This window comes from Rhincodon typus, chromosome 1, assembly GCF_021869965.1.
Source record: "Rhincodon typus isolate 14 chromosome 1, sRhiTyp1.1, whole genome shotgun sequence".
Taxonomy (NCBI): Eukaryota; Metazoa; Chordata; class Chondrichthyes; order Orectolobiformes; family Rhincodontidae; genus Rhincodon; species Rhincodon typus.
The window spans coordinates 87,452,860-87,474,280 of NC_063332.1; the positions used below are offsets into that span (position 1 = coordinate 87,452,860).

The window sequence follows — 21,421 nt, forward strand, 5'->3', positions numbered from 1 at the left end:
TGCCCGATTTGACAATATAAAATGAAAATGAGAGGCTTGCTGGCGAGTCTGGAGAATAATGATTGGAAATGTAAAGTTTTTAAAATGTCACTATTGACTGCTGTATTGTAATGCAGATTTTTTAATGTAATGACACATTATCAGGATCTGTCCTTTCAAAGTTAAAACTGATATTAAACAGCCTTGTGCATTCGTTCTCATTCATATGTGTGGCATGATTTGCCTGGATAGCACACAAAACAATGCTCTTCACTGTATTTCAGTACGTACAGCAATAATAAATCAAATCACATCATTCATTACCATCCTTTTCTAATAGAGAAGACACCAAAATGCAAGTGAAAAAAATTGATAAAATGCCCTTCCAAACTGAGGTGTCAGCTTGTCAACTGTACTATAATTTAAATGGCTGTGGATGTTTTAAAGAAATCTGTGATAGAACCAATACACAGTCCTGTGGTTGGGTGGAGGGTGGGGACACTTACTCTCACCTTCAAGTATTACATATGGACATGGGCTACTTTAGTATGAGGTGCTGAACATCAATGAACATCCCACATCTGATCTTTTTAATAATGGAAGGAAGGTCCTTGATTTGTTGTCGGGCCTAGGACACTACCCTGAGGAACTTCTGTAGTATCTCCAGATAATTGACCTCTAACTACCACAAATATCTTGCTTTTCACTAGGTAAAACTCTAATAAGTGGTGAATTTTCCCCATAATTTCCATTGATTTCAGTTTTGCTAGGGCTCCTTAATACCATACTTCTGTGAATGCTGCATTGATATCGTTGGTCTCATATCACCTCTGGAATACAGCTCTTTTGTACATGTGCGGACCAAGACCATAATGAAGTTAGAGCTCAGGGGCCCTGGTGAACACCAAACTCAGGGTCAGTGAGCAGGCTATAGTTATCAAGTGCTGCTTGATAACACTGTCAATGATGTCTTTCATTTATTTGCTGATGATCAAGACTATATTGATTGTCCTGCTTTTTGTGGTAAGGACATACTTTGGCAGTTTTCTACATTTCTGGGTGCATTATAATATTGTAACTGTACTGGAACAGCTTTCCTAGGGTGGGTAGTTCGGGAGAATAGGTCTTCAGTATTATTACCAGAACATTGTCAGGACTCTTAGTTTTACAGTATCCAGTGCCTTCAGTTTCTTGATATCAAATGAAGTGAATTAACCTGGCTGAAGACTACTTCAGCCTTACCCTGGAGTAAGAGGTTCTGTGTGGCACTTTTCATTGCAGGTTGTTTAAGATGTTTCAATCTTGTCTTTTGTACCAATGCGCTGAGTTCCCCCGTTATTGAAGATGGGACTATTTGTGGAGCTTCTTCCTCCAGTAAGTTGTTTAATTGTTGGCCATCATTTAAATTGTACAGAGATAGTAGGAACTGCACATGCTGGAGAATCCGAGACAACAAGGTGCAGGGCTGGATGAACACAGCAGGCCAAGCAGCATCATAGGAGCAGAGAGGCTAAATTGTACATATTGCTTTCTTTTATTCTCCATAGGGTGTGGGCGTTACTCGCTACACCAGCATTTATTGGCAATCCCTCATTGCCCTTGAACTTTTTTGGCTTGGTAGATGATTTTGGAGGGCCGTTAAAGCCACCTATGTTACTGTGGGTCTGGAATCACATGTAGGCCAGACCAGACAAGGATTTCCTTCTCTGAAAGATATTAATGAACCTGATAGGCTCGTAGAATGATTGATGGCAGATTCAGGGTTGCCATCACAGAGACTAAGTTTCCATCCCAGATTTGTTACTTGAATTTAAATTCCACCAGATGATGTGGTGGAATATGAACCAATGTCCCCTGAGCATTACTCTGGGTTTCTGAATTACTAATAACATAATCATGGCACCATCACTTACTGTGTGTGGCAGGACTGCAGGGCATAGAACTGATCAGTTAGTTGTGGGATCATTTGACTATATCTGCCATATGTTGCTTCTGCTGTTTTACATGCAAGTAGTCAAGTATTTTAACTTCACTAAGTTGACACCTTAATTTTAGGTATGTCATGTGTTCGCAAAATCCTACACTCTTTGAACAAGGGCTGATCCCCTGGATTGATGGTAATGGGGGATATACTAGGCTTAAGGTTCTGCTTTTTTGGTTGAATACAGTTCTTCTGCTGCTACCGATCCATCATACCTCTTGCTTGCCCAGTTTTGTATTGTGAAATCTGTTGAAAATGTAATCCATGTCAGAAACTTACGTAACACTAATGGTACTGCCATAGAACATGATGGAAAACACTCACAATGTTAAAGGTCTCTCTAACTTTTCCAGTCCTGTCAAGTCTCAATGGCCTGAAATACTAACTTCCTGCCTCCAATAATGATGATATTCTGAGTACGTCCAACATTTTGGTTTCATATTTCTATATTTTCATATTTCGTATGAGTTCACTATTATGCTTCTGTAAGAGCCAATGATAAATGGACAGGTCTGTTACTTGGAACAAATACTGTTCTCCATGTTTCTATGACTCACTAGTGAGCGTGCGTACTTTTCTAATGACAAATGTGTCAATTGAATATATGACAGTGTGAGATTGGCAGTTGTACGAGGGGATCTGAACAAGTCAAATGGTTGGTTTAGAAAACTGCAGATGGGTTTTAATATTGATCAGTACATGATTGGCTACTCTAGAACAGGTATCTGAAACACAAGTCACGAAGGAATGCCCAATCACAGAAGTGGAAAAAGGGTTAAAGCGGTCAATGAGCATCAACTAGGAGCATCCAGTCACCATGGATAATACCTCTACATGAATTCTCGCTATAATTTTTAATGAGACATAGTCTTGAATCAGATATTTAAGTTACTTATTAATCTCACTTGTTGTAATTTTCTACTGTTGCCGAGCAACCTGTTTGGGGAATTCTGTAGTTTGTTACGTTGGTTTTTCAACCCAGTTTGATGGTTTCAAATTCTACCTCTCCAGAGTCCAAGAAGTGTAGAAGTGACTGAAAATGTTGGACAGACGTCGCTGGCTCACATAGCAACTTCACAAATATAATCGTGTAAAAGCAGGAAACAGATTTTGCATTGAAATTGAAACTGAAAGTAACAGTGAACCTACCAAACCAATGCTCATTTGTGTTCAATATCTTGTACCTAACATTTTTGGTGTTAATCAGTCTTCAGTTCATTTCCAATATGATTATACTTAACAAGGAAATGAATTTTTAAAAGTCAGTAATTAATGGAGGGAAGGATCATAAAGTTGATCGTAGTGTTGGAGGGAAGGTTGGGAAGCCTATGTGCGTAGCTTGAAGTTGAAGGTTTTCTGAAGCTATTGGGATTTGGAGCTAGGGAAACTCTTCTTAGAAGCATTCCTGAAGCTTTGGTGGATATGACACCTTGATCACATGATATCTGCAAATAGTATTGCATTCACCATGCAAAGATTAGATACCCTGTTGTTGAGTTTTTTTTTACCTGTAGTTTTGCAACAGCACCTGTTGTAAGAGAAATTTAGGAGATGGCATACAAGCTAGGTGAAGGTAGGGGAGCGATTTTATGAACAGGGGAATTGGATGCTCATCTATACGTATATAATATGATCTGTTGATATTCACTTTGTAACTAATGGGCAAAAAGTGGGGCAAGGCCCCTCATTTGATGCTGCCTTTTAGAGGGTCTGGTCTGTTTCACTATTCCCTTGGACTATGATTTGATCTTCAGTTTATATTAAAGATGATGACGATATGCAATCAAACTGGCTGGCACAGACTGACCTAAATCATAGAATCCCTACAGTGTGGAAACAGGCCCTTCGACCCAACAAGTCCACACCGACATTCGAAACAGCATCCCACCCAGACCCATCCCCCTACCCTTTTCCTGTAACCCTGCATTTCCCATGGCTAACACACCTAGTCTACAGATCCCTAAATACCACGGGCAACTTAGCATGGCCAATCCACCTAACCTGCACATCTTTGGACTATGGAAGGAAACCCACACAGACACAGGGAGAATTTGCAAACTCCACACAGATAGTCGCCCGAGGGTGGAATCGAGCCCTGGTCCCTGGCACTGTGAGGTAGCAGTGCTAAACACTAAGCCTCCATGCCACCCTAAATCAAACTGAGAGATTGCAAAGGGGCAGACCCAGTGCACTTCTCACAAAAAGCATGTCTTTAGCATTAACATTCTAAATATCACTGTGGGCTTAGGCTCAGATTTGTTAAAATGTTAGAAATAGTGACGTGAAGGAAGGCTGTCCAATCCCTGTCTCACAATTATTTTGTCCCAGGATTATTTTACATTACTAGTTTTCAAATATTTGCCCTTTTCCTGTCCAAATAATGCCCTAGTTCTCTATTCAGTGTTTTGTGATGAAGCATCTATTGTCGACAGCTTGCAGTGCATGAAGTGGTGTTTCTTTCTGCCCTGCCCTGCTCAATCATGATTGTGCTGTTTACCCACAGTTAAGGACCTAGGGTTTCACTGGCCCATTTTGCTGACTGCTCCTCCCTTCAGTGGTCTGTCCAAATTGCTCCTGCAGATCCTAGCTCTGCAGAAAATGTTGCTCCATGTGCCTACCCTGGCTTTCCCTCTTCCCCATCCCCTAACCACATTCTCCAGTCTGCTTTTTCAAATCTCTCCATTCCCCAAGTTTCCTTTCCCTTCCGTTTCGAAGATATAAGACTGGATTTTTCGCCCTCTCTCTCTTCTCATGGGTTCTGGAATGGAAGATTAAATAACTGAAGAGAGGCCAACATCCAGTCACCAAGTCACCCTTTATTTACTAGTGCACAGTACACTGGCTGTGACCAACCAGCTCAGAGTCAGTCCTCAACTGAGGAGATTCTAATCTCCTGGTTACTTTGGTCAGCCAGGGCTTTCCTGATTGGCCCAAGTTAACAAACCCAATCCAGAACCTCATAGTCAACGAGGTCTGCCTGGTTCCAATCACCACAAAAGATAAAACCCTTTTTTCATCACACCGCCTTAACACCCAGAGCTTCTTTGATTCCCAGTTTCTGATTATTGTTGGCATGCCTACTACCTGAGGTGACGGATGGATTAGCTGCAGTGAGGAGCATCACTGAGGCTTCTCTGTTATTGCAGATGGTGATGTCATGAAGTAAGGAAGCTTTTGTCAGTTTTTAGAATGGCATGCAAGTCTGCAAAGAAGATTTCATTAAATATGTAAGAAGCTAACCAGAATGGGGAGGATCAACCTGAACAATGTTAAAACCATGACTATTATTACAATTGTGCTTGGAGATGAGCTTGGAGCAGCCCTTGTTCACCAGAATTTTATTGAACTGTGCCCATTGTGTTCAGAACAGACAGCGTTCCCTGCATGACTATCTTAGAATGTATCCGTTTACACATTGAGTATCGTATGACTGTCATGACTGTCTTTGATGTAATCAGTTATTGATAACTACCACTCTTTATCATACAATTTTAGAAAAAAGGGAGAGAGATTCAAATGTGGGGTTTGGGGAATTTTAAGATTTATTCCTGAAACTGCCTCAATTGCGCAAGTGTAGTTAATACTTTGAGTTATCTTTAAGGGAAGGTAATAAAAACATAGTTAGCATCTGTAATCTGGGACTGTAGGGTTTTTTGTGGCAGGGTGAATTAGGTGGACTAAATTACCTTACTACTTAATAATTATCATTGAGAAAGATTGGGATGTTAAGGGAAAGTTTTTTTTTCTAATTGGGAGCCACCTCTGAAAATATGAGATGGACCATGTAGCTAGTAAGCTGAACTTTGTATTTTATGTTATGCCCATAATGTTCTCTGATTCCTCCTAAATTGCAAGGCACGTTCTGAATACTTATTGCAACATATTGAAAAATGGTGAACATCTTGACAGTAATTCTTGAATTAAATCTCATAAGTAAGCTCATAAATTTGTTAGATCACTCTTCCGTCACTTTGACATGCAGTTGATTACCGAAGAAAGTAAATTTGATATTGGAAAATACTATTTGTGAGATTGGTCTAGTTTTATATATATAGAAACGTAGAAATGTAGAAAACAGGGACAGGAATAGACAATTTGGTCCTTTACACCTGCTACGTGAATCGGTATGATCATGGCTGATCATCCAACTCAATACCCTGTTCCCACTTTCTCTGTTTTCCACCCATAATCTTTGATCCCTCTAGTCCTTAAAACTGTTATCTATTTCCATCAAGAAAACATTCGATGTTTTGGCGTCAATGACTTTCTATGATGGAGAATTCCGCAGGCTCAGTGCTGTCTGAGTGAGGAAATTTCTTTACATCTTGGTCCTAAGTGATTTATTCCATATCCTTAGACTGCAACCCTTAGTTCTGGACTTCCCAGTCATCAGAAACATCCTTCCTGCATTTACCCTATCTGGTCCTGTTGTAGTTTTACGTGTTTCCCTGACATCCCCCTATATAAAATCAGGTAAATCAGATTTGTTTCGCATTTTTGTGTACAAAACACATCTGGGTAGATGCCCATGTTGCAACTGTAGTGGAACAGTTTGACTAGGAACACAGCTAGTTCTAGGCCACAAGTCTTTTAGATGCTATTGAATGTTGTTTAGGCCCAGAGCCTTTGCAGTAACTAGTGCCTTCAGCCATATCTTGATATCAAATGGAGTATTGATGCATCTGTCGAGGGAAGACAGTAGATGATAATCTGCAGAAGATTTCTTCGGTCCTATTTGACCTGATGCTTTGAGACTTCATTGACACTGGAGCCCATGTTGAGGACTGCTAGGGCCACTGTCTCCTAACTAGGTACCACAGTATGGGTGTTATATAAAGTTAGTTGGTGTGTGATTGTTTCCAGTTTGTCATGTAAAGTAATGTTAATGGTAATTGGAGAATTCAACAGTTTAAATAACCCAGATAAATGATCTGGAGGATGTGTCACAATCCTGTACTCCATTTCAAAGTTCCAGATATATTGATAATTCTAGGGTGGCTGGTGGCTCAGTGGGATAGCTCTACTGCATCACAGTGCCAGAGTCCCAGGTGAGTTTGCACATTCTCCCCGTGTCTACGTAGGTTTCCTCCCACAGTCCAAAGATGTGCAGGTTAGGTGATTTGACTGTGCTAAATTGCCTATAGTATACAGGCGAAGAGGATTAGCTGTGGGAAATACAGGGTTACGGGGATAGGTACAGGTGGGTCTGGGTGAAATGTAATTTGGACAGAATGTAATTTCCACACTATAGGGATTCTGTGATTCTATAATTCAATTATTGGAAGGGATCACATTTATCTGTGTATCTGTTGTGCCAGATCATTTGTAGGGGTTTTCACAATTATTTCGTTAATAACACCAATTATCTTAAACCTTGTAATGTTGGCTCTAATTCTAATTTGCATTGCTCCTTCCACTTTCTCCACATTCTGTAGGTCTTGCTGTCTGTCCTTTGCCATTTTGTAACCATCCCCATACCTTCTCACCCTGCAGAACTGAAGATGGCACTTCATTCATGACATTGCTCATTCTTCTTTAAGTCATGAATGGGATGTGGCAATCTGTGGATATGTTTAGTGAGTGTCAAGTATAAAATTGTTGGCTTGACACATAACCTTGCAGGCACTTTCCAGACTTCGGATAAGACGACTTCTATTCTGTTCATTTCCCCTTTGTTCCAAAGAGGTTGGGCCTGGTAAAGAAGTACTTGCAGGTTGGTTTTTTTTTTATGTGACCACCAGAAAATGAAACTACAAACCCACGTTGATGCAGTTGTGATAACCAACGACTTGTCGTGTACTTACCATGTAAATGCAACAGTCAAGAAGGCACAACAACGCCTCTTCTTCCTCAGGCAGCTCAAGAAATTTGGCATGTCCATAAGGACCCTCACCAACTTTTACAGATGCACCATTGAAAGCATATTGTCCGGGTGCATAACAGCCTGGTATGGCAACTGCTCTGCCCAGGACCGTAAGAAACTACAGAAGGTGGTGTGCACAGCCCAGGCCATCGCGGAAACTAATGTCCCAACAATGGACTCTATTTACACAGCTCACTGCCGTGGAAAGGCTGCCAACATAATCAAAGACCCATGGCACCCCGGTAATGATCTCCTACAACCTCTTTTCATCAGGCAGAAGAGACAGAAGCCTGAACACACGCACAGGCAGGTTCTGGATCAGCTTCTTTCTGGCTGTTATCAGACTGTTGAGTAGACTCTAGCCTCAAATAATGTAACCTGTGTGCCTCTAAGTCTTTTTGATCTGTACATCCTTGGCTGGCTGTGATCTGCCTGTACCGCTAATAAACAAAGCTTTTCACTGTATTTCAGTACACATGACAATAAAATCAAACAAAAAGAAACATTTTTTTTTGGTCTTGTCCACTGAAGCAGTTTATACAAGTCAGATTCCCAAACTAATAGTTTATACAACACTGCTTATGCATGTACCCACTGATGGTAGCAATGTACTTTTTGACTTCGATGTTAATTAGATGTGACCACCTGACAGTATATCTTATAGGTGTGTAACCATGCCAAACATTAGATAGGAATGAAGCCATGTGCATTTCACTGCTTGGGGAACATATCGTTCTCACATTTTCAACAACTCTGATACCTTTATTTTGAGATTCTTGTTACAGGAAGGTAGCTATAAATGCAGACTATTGCCTAGCATTAGTTGACATTGTTGCGAGTCAGTTATTGAGAATATTAGGGGAAAAACTAAAAGAAAAGACATTTGAAGTGCAGTGATATTTAGGCATATTATAGTTTGTGCATCTGAAATCATTGGTGAAGAAAACAAACCTTCAACAGGAAGTGAATAATAATAGAATTTCCTTTCTCTGAAAGCTTCTCGAGAAATTATTGAAGTTTGTACTTTTGCACTTTTTGAACTTATTTTTGAAGTGTTGGGATCATGAGGATGGTCAAGTAGTTCATTACATTTATGTTAATCCCAACTTGCTAAAGTGAACATAAGGTAGCAGTAGTACAGAAATATACAATAATGTTCATAAATTCTGAGTCTGTATTTGTACTTTATGCCTTTAAAAAGCACCACAATGAAATGCTCCAGCTAACAGCTGGAATTTATGTAGCACCTTTAACACACACAAGGCACTTCAGCAGAGTGAATACCAACCAAAGGTTAAAATAGTAAGAAGATTGACTAAAAACTTGCTCAAAGCGGAGGATTCAAGCAGGATCATGAAGGGGGAGAGGCTGTTGCAGAGGCTAAAAATGTTTTTGGGAAGGAATGACAGAACACAATGGTGAGGCTAAGAGATTGGGAAATTTGCAAAATTTGGGTTGGAATATTGGGCAGTGATCTTCTCTCAAGGATTGTACGGTTTTAGCATGGGAAAATATTATAAACTCCTTAACAGAGACTTTAGATTTGTGGCGTTGAGGGACCAGAAGCCAGTATAAGCCCAAGAGTATAAGGGCAATGGTAAGCAGGATTTGGTGCTGGATATAGACTGTAGACGTTCAGCTAAGCTAAAGATTATGAAAGATAGGAGAGTGGGAGGCCAACCAAGACAGCATTAAAATAGTTGAGTTGAAAGTAGTAAAGACATGGGTGAAGATATCAGCTGATGGACTGATGTAAGGCAGAGATAGGTGGTGTTACAAAGGAGGATGTGGGCAGTTTTTGTGATAGAGAGGATATGGGGTCAGAAGCTCAATATTGAGTCAAATAGGATACTAGAGTATCAGGATTGCAAAATACTGAACAGGGTACTTAGAGTTTCATTGCAAGAGGAGACATGCATTCTGTGGAAATGATATCAAGTTTTTGAAGTGGGTGTTAAGATGAGCCTTTAGTCCTTATACGTGGGAGAAATTGTGGTTCATTCAGGACTGGGTGTTAGATGAGTGGTCTGATAACACAGAGCAAAGCAGGGGTTGAGAGAATCAGTGGATAGCTAGAACTTGGTGTTATCTGTCTGTACGTAGATCAAGTTGAGGCATTTAAATGATAAAATGGAAGGAGCTAAGCAGGGATCCTTGGGGCAATTTAAGATTAAAGTGTAGGATCAGAAAGAGAAGAATTGACAGGAGATATAGAGTGGGGAAAGGAAAGCTTTTGACCTCATAATAAGGGTTTTAAATTTGTGGTCCATAGAAATAAAGACAAGTTTGTTCATGGCCAATGTGGGTGTCCCTGACTGGGCCAGCATTAGATAATCACTAATTGCTACTTTAACTGAGTGGCTTGCTAGGGCCATTTCATAGGGTAGTTAAGAGTCAACCACATTGATGTGACTCTGTAGTCACATGTAGGCCAAACCAGGTAAGAATGCCAGAATTCCTTCCCTAGAGGACATTAGTGAACCAGATGAGTTTTTACAATAATCTTCAGTGGTCACCATTAGCCCAGCACTTAATCCCAAATTTTCCTTGCTCCATGTTAGTTGGTATGAGATTTTGGGAGAAGATTATTTGAATGGCCAAGTGAAAGTTTAAAGAAAGGTTAGTCACTTGAATTTTCTATTCAAGCTGTTTCAATACCATGGTTTGGAAAGAGACCTGACTGAAGTGGTTGTCATATGGAGTTACAGCAAAGATGTACATGGATTCAGGCAGTGATAACAATTGCATGAACTTCCACCAGGAAAAGGGAATTTAGAGAACAATTGGTAGCCTGCAGGGACTGAGGAATGAAAGTTTGTTTTTGTAAAGAGGCTGAGGACAGAGGTTTTCCAAGGGACTGGAGTATTGTCTGAGGAAGGGAAACGTCTTCAAGGTCATTTCACATATGGGTCAGGAAGGAAAGTTGGGTGGTTAGTTACTTTGTGATAACTAATTTTGAAACTCTAGGAGATGTATGACAGAGAGCTCTGATAGGGTAAATGGCAGAGAGTGGGAGGGAGTTCTTGCTGTTGGGAAGAGAAACTTGAGTAAGGTGCCAGTTTAGGGTTTGGTTTAGAAAGAGCTTTTGTAGTGGTTTTAGTCATCAAACAAAAAGGAAGGAGGAATGTGACAGAAGCATTTGACAAGATAGTCTCAATTTTAACCACAAAGAAGTCACGTGAGCTTTTTTCATTTACTGGGAAATGATGAAAGGTCAAGAACAGTGTTTAAAATGACAGTTAGTTATGGAGTATAAGATTGAACTTATCTCTACTCCAGAGTCATCCTGAAAAGCAGAGTGATTTTGGCAGATGTCACACCTCACTGGTTAGCACACTGGAAATCAAAGCCTGCTTTTCCCATAGTCTTCATGTAGGTTAAAGATTCTATCAATGTATACAAAATTCCCCAATTTATCTGACTTTTTGCATCCAGGTTGACAGAAAACATTGACCAGGTTTCTGTACACGATACAAATGACTTGTTAGTGACAGCAAACTCAGTGATGTCGTGGACAGTGAAGAAGATTATCTCAGAGTACAATGGGACCTTGATCAAATGGGCCAAATGGTTAAATGTGAGTTGTTGCGTTTTAGTAAGGCAAGTCAGGGTAGGACTTATACAATTAATGGTAAGGCCATGGGAACCTAGAGCTGCAATTGCATAGTTCATTGAAAGTAGAGTCACACTGGGGAGACGATGGCCTAGTGGTATTATCACTGGACGGTTAACCCCAAAAACCCAGATAATGTTCTGGGGATCCGGGTTCGACTCCCGCCATGGCAGATTGTGGAATTTGAATTCAATAAATGCCTGGAATTAAGAATCTAATGATGTCTGTGAATCCATTGCTGGTTGTCAGGAAAAACCCATCTGGTTCACTAATGTTCTTTAGGGAAGGAAACTGCCAGCCTTACCTGGTCTGGCCTACATGTGACTCCTGGCCCACTCTTAACTGCCCATTGGGCAATTAGGGATGGGCAACAAGTGCTGCCTAGCCAGCGATGCCCTCATCCCATGAATGAATAAAGAATAAAGGACACGTAGTCAGGATGGTGAAGAAGGCATTTGGTATGCTTGCCTTCATTGGTCAGAACACTGAGTATAGGTGATGGGACATCATGTTGTGGCTGTACAGGACATTGGTGAGGCTACTTTTAGAATACTGTGTACAATTCTGGTCGCCTTTTCAGAGGAAGGATGTTGTTAAACTTGAGAGTAGCAAGAAAGATCTACAAGGATGTTATGGGATTGGAGGGTTTGAGTTATAGGAAGCGGCTGAATAGGCTGAGGGATGACTTTATAGAAGTTTATAAAATTATGAGAGGCATGGACGCAGTGAATAGCTAAAGTATTTTTCTGAAGAGGCGGGGAGTCCAAGACTAGAGGTTTAAGGTGAAAGGGGAAAGAGTTAAAAAGGACCCAAGGTGCAACTTATTCATGGTGATATGTGTCTGGAACAGCTGCCGGAGGAAGTGGTTGAGGCTGGTACAATTACAACATTTAAGAGGCATCTGGATGTGTATATGAATAGGAAGGGTTTAGAGGGATATGGGCCAAATGCTGGCGAATAGGACTGGGTCAGGTTGGGATGTCTGGTCAGCAAGGATGAGTTGGACTGCAGGGTCCGTTTCTGTGCTGTGTGACTATGACTGCTTATTACACATAAATCGATTCAAACTGCAAGTAAACAACACCAAACTTCAAACATAAAACTGTACAAGCTAACACTCCAACTCCTTTATATCCAACCTCCCTTCTCCAAACACACAGTGAAATAAATTATACTAAAAGAGACAGCCAAAAATACCTTGATATCATAGGTGGAGGGAAAGAGAAATGAGAAGAATGAGGTTTCTTTTCTTTCAAGAGAAGAGTGAGTTCTGTTGGCCTTTGAAATGCAATGATATTTAGATAAACCAATTGTGTAATGGGTTATGAAATACACGTTGAAAGAGAAAACTCAATTACGTGGGATAACAAGGTGCAGAGCTGGACGAACACAGCAGGCCAAGCAGCATCAGAGGAGCAGGAAAGCTGACGTTTCAGGCCTAGACCCTTCTTCAGAAAAAGCAGTTCCTACTATCTCTGACTGAATTACGTGGTACCATTTTGGTTTAAGTTGATCACTTCGAGACCCCAGCTTAAGGTGACACTGAACATTCTTTTAAAGAATAAAGTATCTTCCAGGCACAACTTTATGGCTAACCATATCTACAGGTAAGTTTGTTGTTGCATATCCGATAGATTTATTTTCTTTTTTAATGAGCTAACAATTACTATGCAGAAAGAATCTTAAAGTAAGAGGAATATTCTTGATTCCAGTATTGTTTTAATTCAGACTCCAGATCCTTAGTTATTTGGGAAAGGTGATTGTGAAGAGCACTGTTAAAATGATTCCTTTATACAGTTGTCTGTTTCTCATAAATGGCCATTTGAAATTTGTTTTCAGCATTCATTTATTAATGTGTTCATATCCTACCTAAATATGTGAAGCACCATGAAATCAAGACTAAATGAATAAATACATAAATTTTTCAGTTGGTTAGTTGCCATCAAATGTAACTTTTAATATATAATTACTTACAAAATAGGTGCCTACTTATGTATACAACTGAAAAATACCAATTATGGGTATTTTCTAATCAACCTGATCAGATGTTATTATGTCAGGAACAGATGGGATATGAACCAAGGCCTCCTGGCCCAGACATAGGGACACTACTGCTGTGCCACAAAAGCTCACAAAATGCCAATATATATCCTTGTTATTGCCTTCTTTTACATGTGGGTTCCTTTAGGACCTGAAATATCATCACATCGAGGAACATGTTACTATGAGTTCTATGTTAAAGCACTAAGCATCACTGGAGACTTGAAAGATTGTTTTCACCAGAAAATATTAATGTTTTTAAAAATTGAAAAAAACAAACAGCCTGTTCATGAAAATGATGTAGAGCTACACAAGTAAACAATAGTTGCTGGGCATTGAGTAAAGAGAGTGGTTCTATAAGTAAGGCACATCCATGGGTGTTCGGCATTATGTTGGTGCTAATGTTGCTGCGCTTCCTCTGTCCCTGGTCAGCTCATTTAGCAATGAGTGTCTTCCAGCCGAAATTCTGGCATGTTACGAGTCTTGGATAATGTGGGGTCATGTGGAATTTTCCAGTTTGAGTGAACAAAAGAATTTGTAAAACCATTTAAGTGTAGCATTCTACTAAAAAAGAATTCCATTTCCTTGGGATCTAAACAGATTGGAGGACAAGTTTTAACAGGCCATACGTGGAATTTTATTTGCCAGGATTATGAGGTAATTTTAAACCACATACATTTGCTCCAGCTGTGCTTCTCAAAACACAGAAATCATGTTACCTTTATTTAAAGTCAGTCTTTCGAAGGATGGATTTCGAATGGTTTTCTCATTAGTGGAATAATGCAAAAGAAGATAATACAATCTTAAAGTTTGACATTTCACAGTTAGTAACAAATTCTGATTTTTAGTTCTAATTTACACAGGAGAGTGATGAGAATGTGGATGCATTGTCCCATAAGTCGATTACATGTTAATTCAAATGAAGAGTTAAAAATATTGATATTTCGGCTTAAGCAATATGAAGAACAGGGTGGCACTTTGGAAATAAGTAAACAAAAGAGCTCTCATGACTAACAAATGGGGAGCAAACTCAATGGTATATGATGGTGTTTCAATTTTTGTGATAAATTGACTAACTTGCATTTCTAATCTTTCAGCTTTGCATTAGAAAAGGGTGCTGTTTGATGTGACATCATGAAGAGGAAGGATTATCACTTTTGACTACAATGTAAGTTCCACATCAGATGATCTGCAAGTCAGTTAGGAAATCCAGTGGCTGCATCAAGCTAGTGTGGGGACAAAGAAAATGAGGATGTGAGCTGTAAACTGTGAAAGCTGGAATGAGAGTGAAATCGCTACAATGCTGTCATCCGATCAGGGTACTGGCGATATTGCAGATTGGTTGCTCAGTATTCATCTGGAGCAGTATGCTGACCACTTCAAAAAGTCTGGATATTTCACTGTCGAAGACTGTAAACACATGAACAATGAGGTTCTTCTTCGGATTGGGATTGGTCCAACAGGACATCGTAAAAGAATACTTAAACACTTGAACTCTACAATCCCAGAAGCAGATATGACGACAGTATCTAAAAGTCCTGAGACTGGAGGCACGGACTTAGAGAGTGAGAATCGGATGTTAATTTTACATAGCCCACCCAAAACTGAAGGTGGCAGAAGTGTACCTGTATCAAAGCTGAGACCTAAGTTTGTTAAGGGCAACTTAACTTCAGACTGTATAGACCCAGTAAACACTGATGGATGTATTCAGTCAAAAAACAAAACCCCATCTCCCCAAATGCAGAAATGTCCAGTTGGTAAAAATCTGAAAGTAGATACCTTTGAGCCAGAAGAAGCCTGTTTCAATTTTTGTGACCCACAAGGTGACATGGACACCAGACCACCAGTGCCACCACGGCTTCATCAGGGCACACCACCACTCAAGTTCACCACTGATAGAATGCCACTGCCTTCTGCTTTGGTTGATTCCTCAAATTTTTACTCAACAAAGGAACACTCCACCTCTGTGGAAACACAACATTTAACCAGCACTCCTCCAGACTCGCCCCTCTTTGAATTCCAAGGAGAAATGGTGCAGAATGATTTGTATGTCGAACATATGGGCAACTTGGAGCAGGTTACTTCCTGTCCTGTGACAGCATCTGGTCTTCGAAACAGACCAGTGCCACAGCTCCCTGATGTGTGTGCAGGCATGCTATGCTTGACAGACAACAGGTAAAGTAACAAGCTCCACTTCATAATTTTGTACTACTCTTCAAAGAATTGACTTTTTTGGTGAGTGGACACCACAGCAAATGTAACTGAAAGATTATAGGCCAAATCATCTGATAAATTTTACATTGTTGAACATGAGTGTATCTATGGAGAGTGGAACAGATTTAACCATTCAAGCCAAGCACCTTTTGCTAGAACTGATGAAGTTAGAGATGTAATGGGCCTTAAGCAGGTACAAAATGAGATGAAAAATCAAATGGGAAATTTTGATAGGATTGAAAACAGAAGAGATTAAGTGATAAAAATTGAGTATACGAGACAAAAGGAGAAGGGATAAATAGAACAAAAAAAACAAATGTAGACGAGCAGTAAACAGGAATAGCATAATTATTGCTGAGAGCTTCTGTCCAAATAAATGGACAGTTTATACGAACTGCAGTTAGTCAGCCTTCTGGAGTCTAACTGAAAGATGTGCTAATGTTTGGTAAACTCACAAGGAACTTCAGTGGAACAGTGTAGGAGGCAAAAGGAGAAAGGTCAGCATGGGATTGGGCTACAGAATTAAAATTACAAAATATCTAGAAGCTTGATTATACTTGCTTACTGTTTATTCTTTTTCTTGTACAATATGTGGGTGTCACTGGGAAGGCTAGTGTTTGTTACTCTAGAACTGATTGGCTGGCTGGCCTTCTAGACCATTTCAGAAGGGTCAACCACAATACTGTGGGTCACGTTTAGATCAAACTATTGACGATGGCAGATTTCCCTCCCTAAAGAACATTAGTAAATCAGATAGGTTTTTAACAACAATTTACAGTGGCTACATGTTCACCATAGGTTAGTTTTTAATTCCAGCTTCTCTTTATTATTTAATTCAAAATTCACCATCTATCCATGTGGGATTTGAACCCATACCTTCCCCAGAACTTTGTCCTGAATATGTGCTAAATAATCATTCAGTCTCCCTTGCCCTTCCCTGTGGTAGAGGGAAAAAAAAGCCCTGCATGATGAGCAGTCAACGCAGAATGTTAAATAGTAGAAATAGTTGAATGTGGAAGTTCTTGGGATGGAAAAAAAAAACTACACCATATTCTAAGAAAAGGCAGCTGTATCTAGGACCTGTGTGAGTTCTGATAGCAACAGTATTCAAGTAGAATAAATGATGTGAGTTCAAGGAGTTGTTCAACCTCAGAACAAACTCCAACATTTGGAGTAGGGCGGGTGGATAGGGGCTTGTTGGGCTTCCCTTCATTTGAGAAAGTGAATGCTGATTGCCATTCTGGTGAGGGATGGAGTTGTAGAAAGGAATTTGGCATTTATAGTAAAGAAGAGTACTGTATCCTGGAATTGAAAGCCAGCCTCCACAGTGGTGACCAGGAAACAAAGATTGATTGTCATGAAAAACCCTTTAGGCAAGAAAAACTGCCATCCCGACCTGGCCTGGCCTACATGTCATTCCAGATCCACAGCAATATGATTGGCTCTGACTCTGACTCTGAAATGGCCACGCAAGCATAGAATTAATTGATCTGAAATAATACACACTGTGTGCTATAAACAGTTTTTAAGATGTTCTAATTAATCGAGGACAAGAATCTCAGGGTTTCCGCTTTTATGTGCAATTACAGGGTTTGAAGTTCAATTGCTAAGCTCTGCCCTTCTGTAGACTAACATAGAGCATTCACAACAGAGAGGACATTTAGTCCACCCATGTCCATGATTATTGTGGCAAATCTCTATCACATCCTGTTGTCATTGCAGTTGCCTAAATAGACAATCTTTGTAGCTGTTAAAGTTTCTTTCTTTTGAAAATCACATTTAATATGGTTGCTATTTTATAAATGTTGGTGTGTCATGAGGGAGAGTTGGGTACTCGAATTCTGTAATGTGGCATGCTGTGGACATGTTGTAGGTATGTGTGTGAGAAACTAGGCCATGGTGGGCCCTTCTAGAACTGGGGAGGGTTATGCACTGGTATCATGTTTGATAATTGAGTCTGGCCTCTATATTGGAACTCCCTTTCAATTAAATCACAGCCCAATGCTGTCAGTGTGCAACAGCCACCCTCAGTTTAATAACATAGAGCCATCTTCCACTCATAAACATGAAGTTTTGGGCCTGCAATGTTAGCAGCTCGTGGAGAAACCCAACAATGATGGATCTGAATGTTGCAACTCATACATGGGTGCCTCAACATCAGTAGTTTCAGATTAAGAGAGACATGATTTGAGGATAAGGCCAATGGAATGAGCAAGGTGGGAGGTAAACCATTTTGTGGAAGGGCCGTAAAGGGGAACAAAAATGCCTCCATAGGATGAACTTTGAAAATGAACCCGACTGGTACTTCAGTGACTCCCCACTGTGGGATAAACCGGCGCCATGAGTGTTTAGCTTAGCGTAAGAAACAGTCAGCACACCAGTATCATCAATGCATCTGCTTCTACACCGAAAGCAATAAATGAGACCAAGGAGAGATTCTACGCCAAATTTGGGCAATCTCTAGCTTATATCCTAATAGGTGACAAGCTGATGACTGTTGAAGAATTTAGTGCTAAAGTTATGAAGGATACATATCTGCAGAAAGATATGATTTACAAGCTCTGTTCAGGGAAAACAAATTTCAGTGGAAGCCTCCTTTTGAAACACAATGTCCCAAACATGACCTTGTCATAACCAATCCTATTATACCAGTGAGCGAAGCACAGCCCTTATGGTAACATCATGGTCCAAACACTGTCCTTGATCAAACACATCATTGTTTGAACAAGGCACCAGATATGTCCACATGACAGATACTGAAAATTACTGAAAGTATCATGGCTTCATCCAATCTACCCTTTCCATTTCGACTGACCTCCTGAAGAATGAGGATAGCAGAAGCAATACTGATACAGAATTAACGTGAAGGCTTCAAAAGTTTCACCAAAGCAACTCTCTTGGTCAGTGCTTAACTCTCAAACTCTTACACTCCATCCACAAGGAGTTACAGTGCTCCCATACTTCCTGATGATCCCAAAATCTACCTTAAAAAGCATCCGCAAAAACGTTCTTAGTCACTCTGTATTTTGTTTTGACAAAAATGACCAAGAGATACAGGTTTGAATTGAGCATGAGCACAAAGCTTTCATGGACTGGAAACTTCATCACAACTTGAAAATAGCAGTATTCCTATCAACACCTGAAGGCCCTGATATAGCATAACATTCAAAACATAAATAACAAATGGGTGGGAGGGAAGAAGTAGTGTCGGAGATCCAAAAGATCATGGACACCAATGGTATGCTTGGTTTCTTTAACATTGGTCAAGTTATTCTATGTCCCAAGCAATTAAAGCTCATCTTCCTGAGAACCAAGAGTACATGGGAGCTCTCAAAGTGTAGGGAGCACCGCCAAAATGCGAAAGTGAAGGAAGTGAGTTGATGGGTTTTTAATTAAATTTGACTCATTACTCATTGCTAAATCTAATAATGTATTGCCCCCTTATTGGGAGGCTATATCTCTGCAGAAAACTACCCTGAACACAGTTTTGCTTGTAATTTGTGCTGGTACCAAATCTATGTTCATGCTAAATTGTTTTCTGATGTTTTCCTGAGGAAGTTCAAGTTGTAGAACCAATACCATTCTATAAGCTTAGTTAATGTCCAACAGTTCAATCAGCTTGATCCTTGCATAGTATCCACTCCTAAACATGCTACAGGAAACGTGGCCGTAGATCAAAGTTTGTCCATGCCTTCCTTTGTTAAGAGTGAATTGTGCCAGTCAGTTACCATTTATGAAAGGATAGTTTTGCTAGCAATAGGACCGCAACTGCCTATTTATCTCCAACTGTGGGGTGACCTCTTTTGGGAACTGTGGCACTCCTTATTAATGTCTCAATAAAATCAGCTAACTACACATGTGTTAATGTAACTGTGGCTGGATAAGACTCCCTGGGATGCTATCATTGGACCATATGCTCCAATAAACAGTGTTCAGAATGAACTATGCTGGATTACAAAGGAGCAGGCAGCATAGAAGCTGTCTGTCTAAACATTCTAAACAGTATTAGTGAGGAATGGTTTGAGTCCACAGCAGTGGTCATGAAAGCAATGTTAGTTGACTCCCATTTTTTTAAGTTTATTTCTGCTATTTGTGTGCAGGCCTTTGTAACAACAGGCCTTTTAGTGTTTGCTAGTTGTCTAATGACCAATCCTTTGCATGGTAGAGATCAGCAAGTTGTTATTTTTAGTGAGAGTTGTTTTCAAGGTTCCATGCTTGCCGGTGAAAAATCAGAACTGAGTCATCATTTTGGGAGACTTGTTAATCTGACACAGGGGTTCAGCAGTTCTGAACAGTCCAAGGCATTGTTGGTGACTGATGCTACAGCGGGGCTCACAAATGAGAACTGGCACTGATGGCTGGGGTTGTGACTATTTGATAGTCAGATAATCCTGAAATCCAAAAAGCTAATAGATATGCCAAATAAGCAGACGGAGACAAACAGGACTATGTCTTTGTAAGGTGTTTGATGGAATCAGCTGGTTTGTGCTCTAGCTTTAGCATTCCATTCCACACCAGTTAGGCGGGTAGAGGTGAGTTAGTGGGTGGACATTAACTACACGGATTACGCAACATGTTCTTAAGTTATTGACAGAAGTGGGGTGTGGGAAGAGAATCCATTTATATGGGCAAACAGAAACTCTTGATTTGCAAGGTATAATTTAGAGAATTTTTTAGCATGGCAATAGGTGTGTCAAACATTATAAAGACATTCCTTTACACCCCCCAATAAAGCAGACTGGCAGCAAATTAGCACAGGGATGTCAAAGTTGTGTTGATTACACTTTTGAAGTAATCCCATGTAATAGCTGTGAACCTTCATACACATATTAATTGGCTTGACTAATCTTTAAACTGTCTATGCAACAACAATTTGAGCTCATTTCAATACGCCTTTATTGATTTCCCACAATGCCATGTGTTTGATTTTGTTTCAACACTTGCAATCCCATCAGTAACAATTATCTAAACGCAGTAATCAGACCATATGAAATCAATGCCTTTGCATTCAAAAATGGATTTGCCTAAAAAGCCCACCTTTTGTTCTCACTGCATATTGTTTTGTCAATGTTGCATCGATTTTCCACAATACGATCATTATGGAGTCATATTGGGATGCATTGGCAAGAAATCAGAGAAGTCAAAGCTACACAAGCATATGCATTCAAATACATTTTGGTTTTAATGATTGTTTCAGCAACTCTTTTCAGGCAACTATTTTTTCATTGGTAAAGTGATATTACGGTAGTTTGCCCACATTTATTAAAATGTAAACCATCATATAACAAAGGTTTTGATGTACCTCATTTTAGTTGTGAATATGGTATTGATATGGCTTTCCTAATTTTGTACTGAACTTTTGGTAATTAGTGTTCAAGAGAACATATCACCAATGCCAACAGGATAGTATAAATGCACCATTGATTCCAAAAACTAGCTCATGTGATCTGATTAGTGATTTTTGGCTCTCTGTAATTGGAGTTGCAGTTGGAGGTCTCGTTACAATTTCAATATACAATTGATTGGAATAACACTGGTGTGATTATGTTGGTGCTAAATGGAGTGAATGACAGAAAACCCTACTCTTCTCAGAAAGTGAAGCTGGGGGAGGGGGCATTATAGAAGGTTCAAATGCCAATGTACACTGAAAATAACTTGCATATGCTTGCATGAAATAAGTAACCTATCATAGTCTTTCTAGATTTTTTGGAATGCATTTTGATAAAAATAA

General features: G+C 39.9%; 1 protein-coding gene across 3 annotated transcripts in view; it reads left to right on the top strand.

The window, feature by feature from the left end:
- arap2 (ArfGAP with RhoGAP domain, ankyrin repeat and PH domain 2) overlaps nt 1-21,421 on the top strand; it is a 216,028-nt gene that overhangs the window by 27,650 nt on the left and 166,957 nt on the right. For 2 of the 3 annotated variants that reach the window (XM_048599096.1, XM_048599090.1), the window contains exon 2: nt 14,574-15,651. The exons of the other annotated variant lie outside the window; for it this stretch is intronic. In XM_048599096.1, the coding sequence (XP_048455053.1) occupies nt 14,777-15,651 (875 nt within the window). In that variant the 5' untranslated portion in view covers nt 14,574-14,776. The remainder of the gene's footprint in view (nt 1-14,573; nt 15,652-21,421) is intronic. 3 annotated transcript variants of the gene reach the window in all.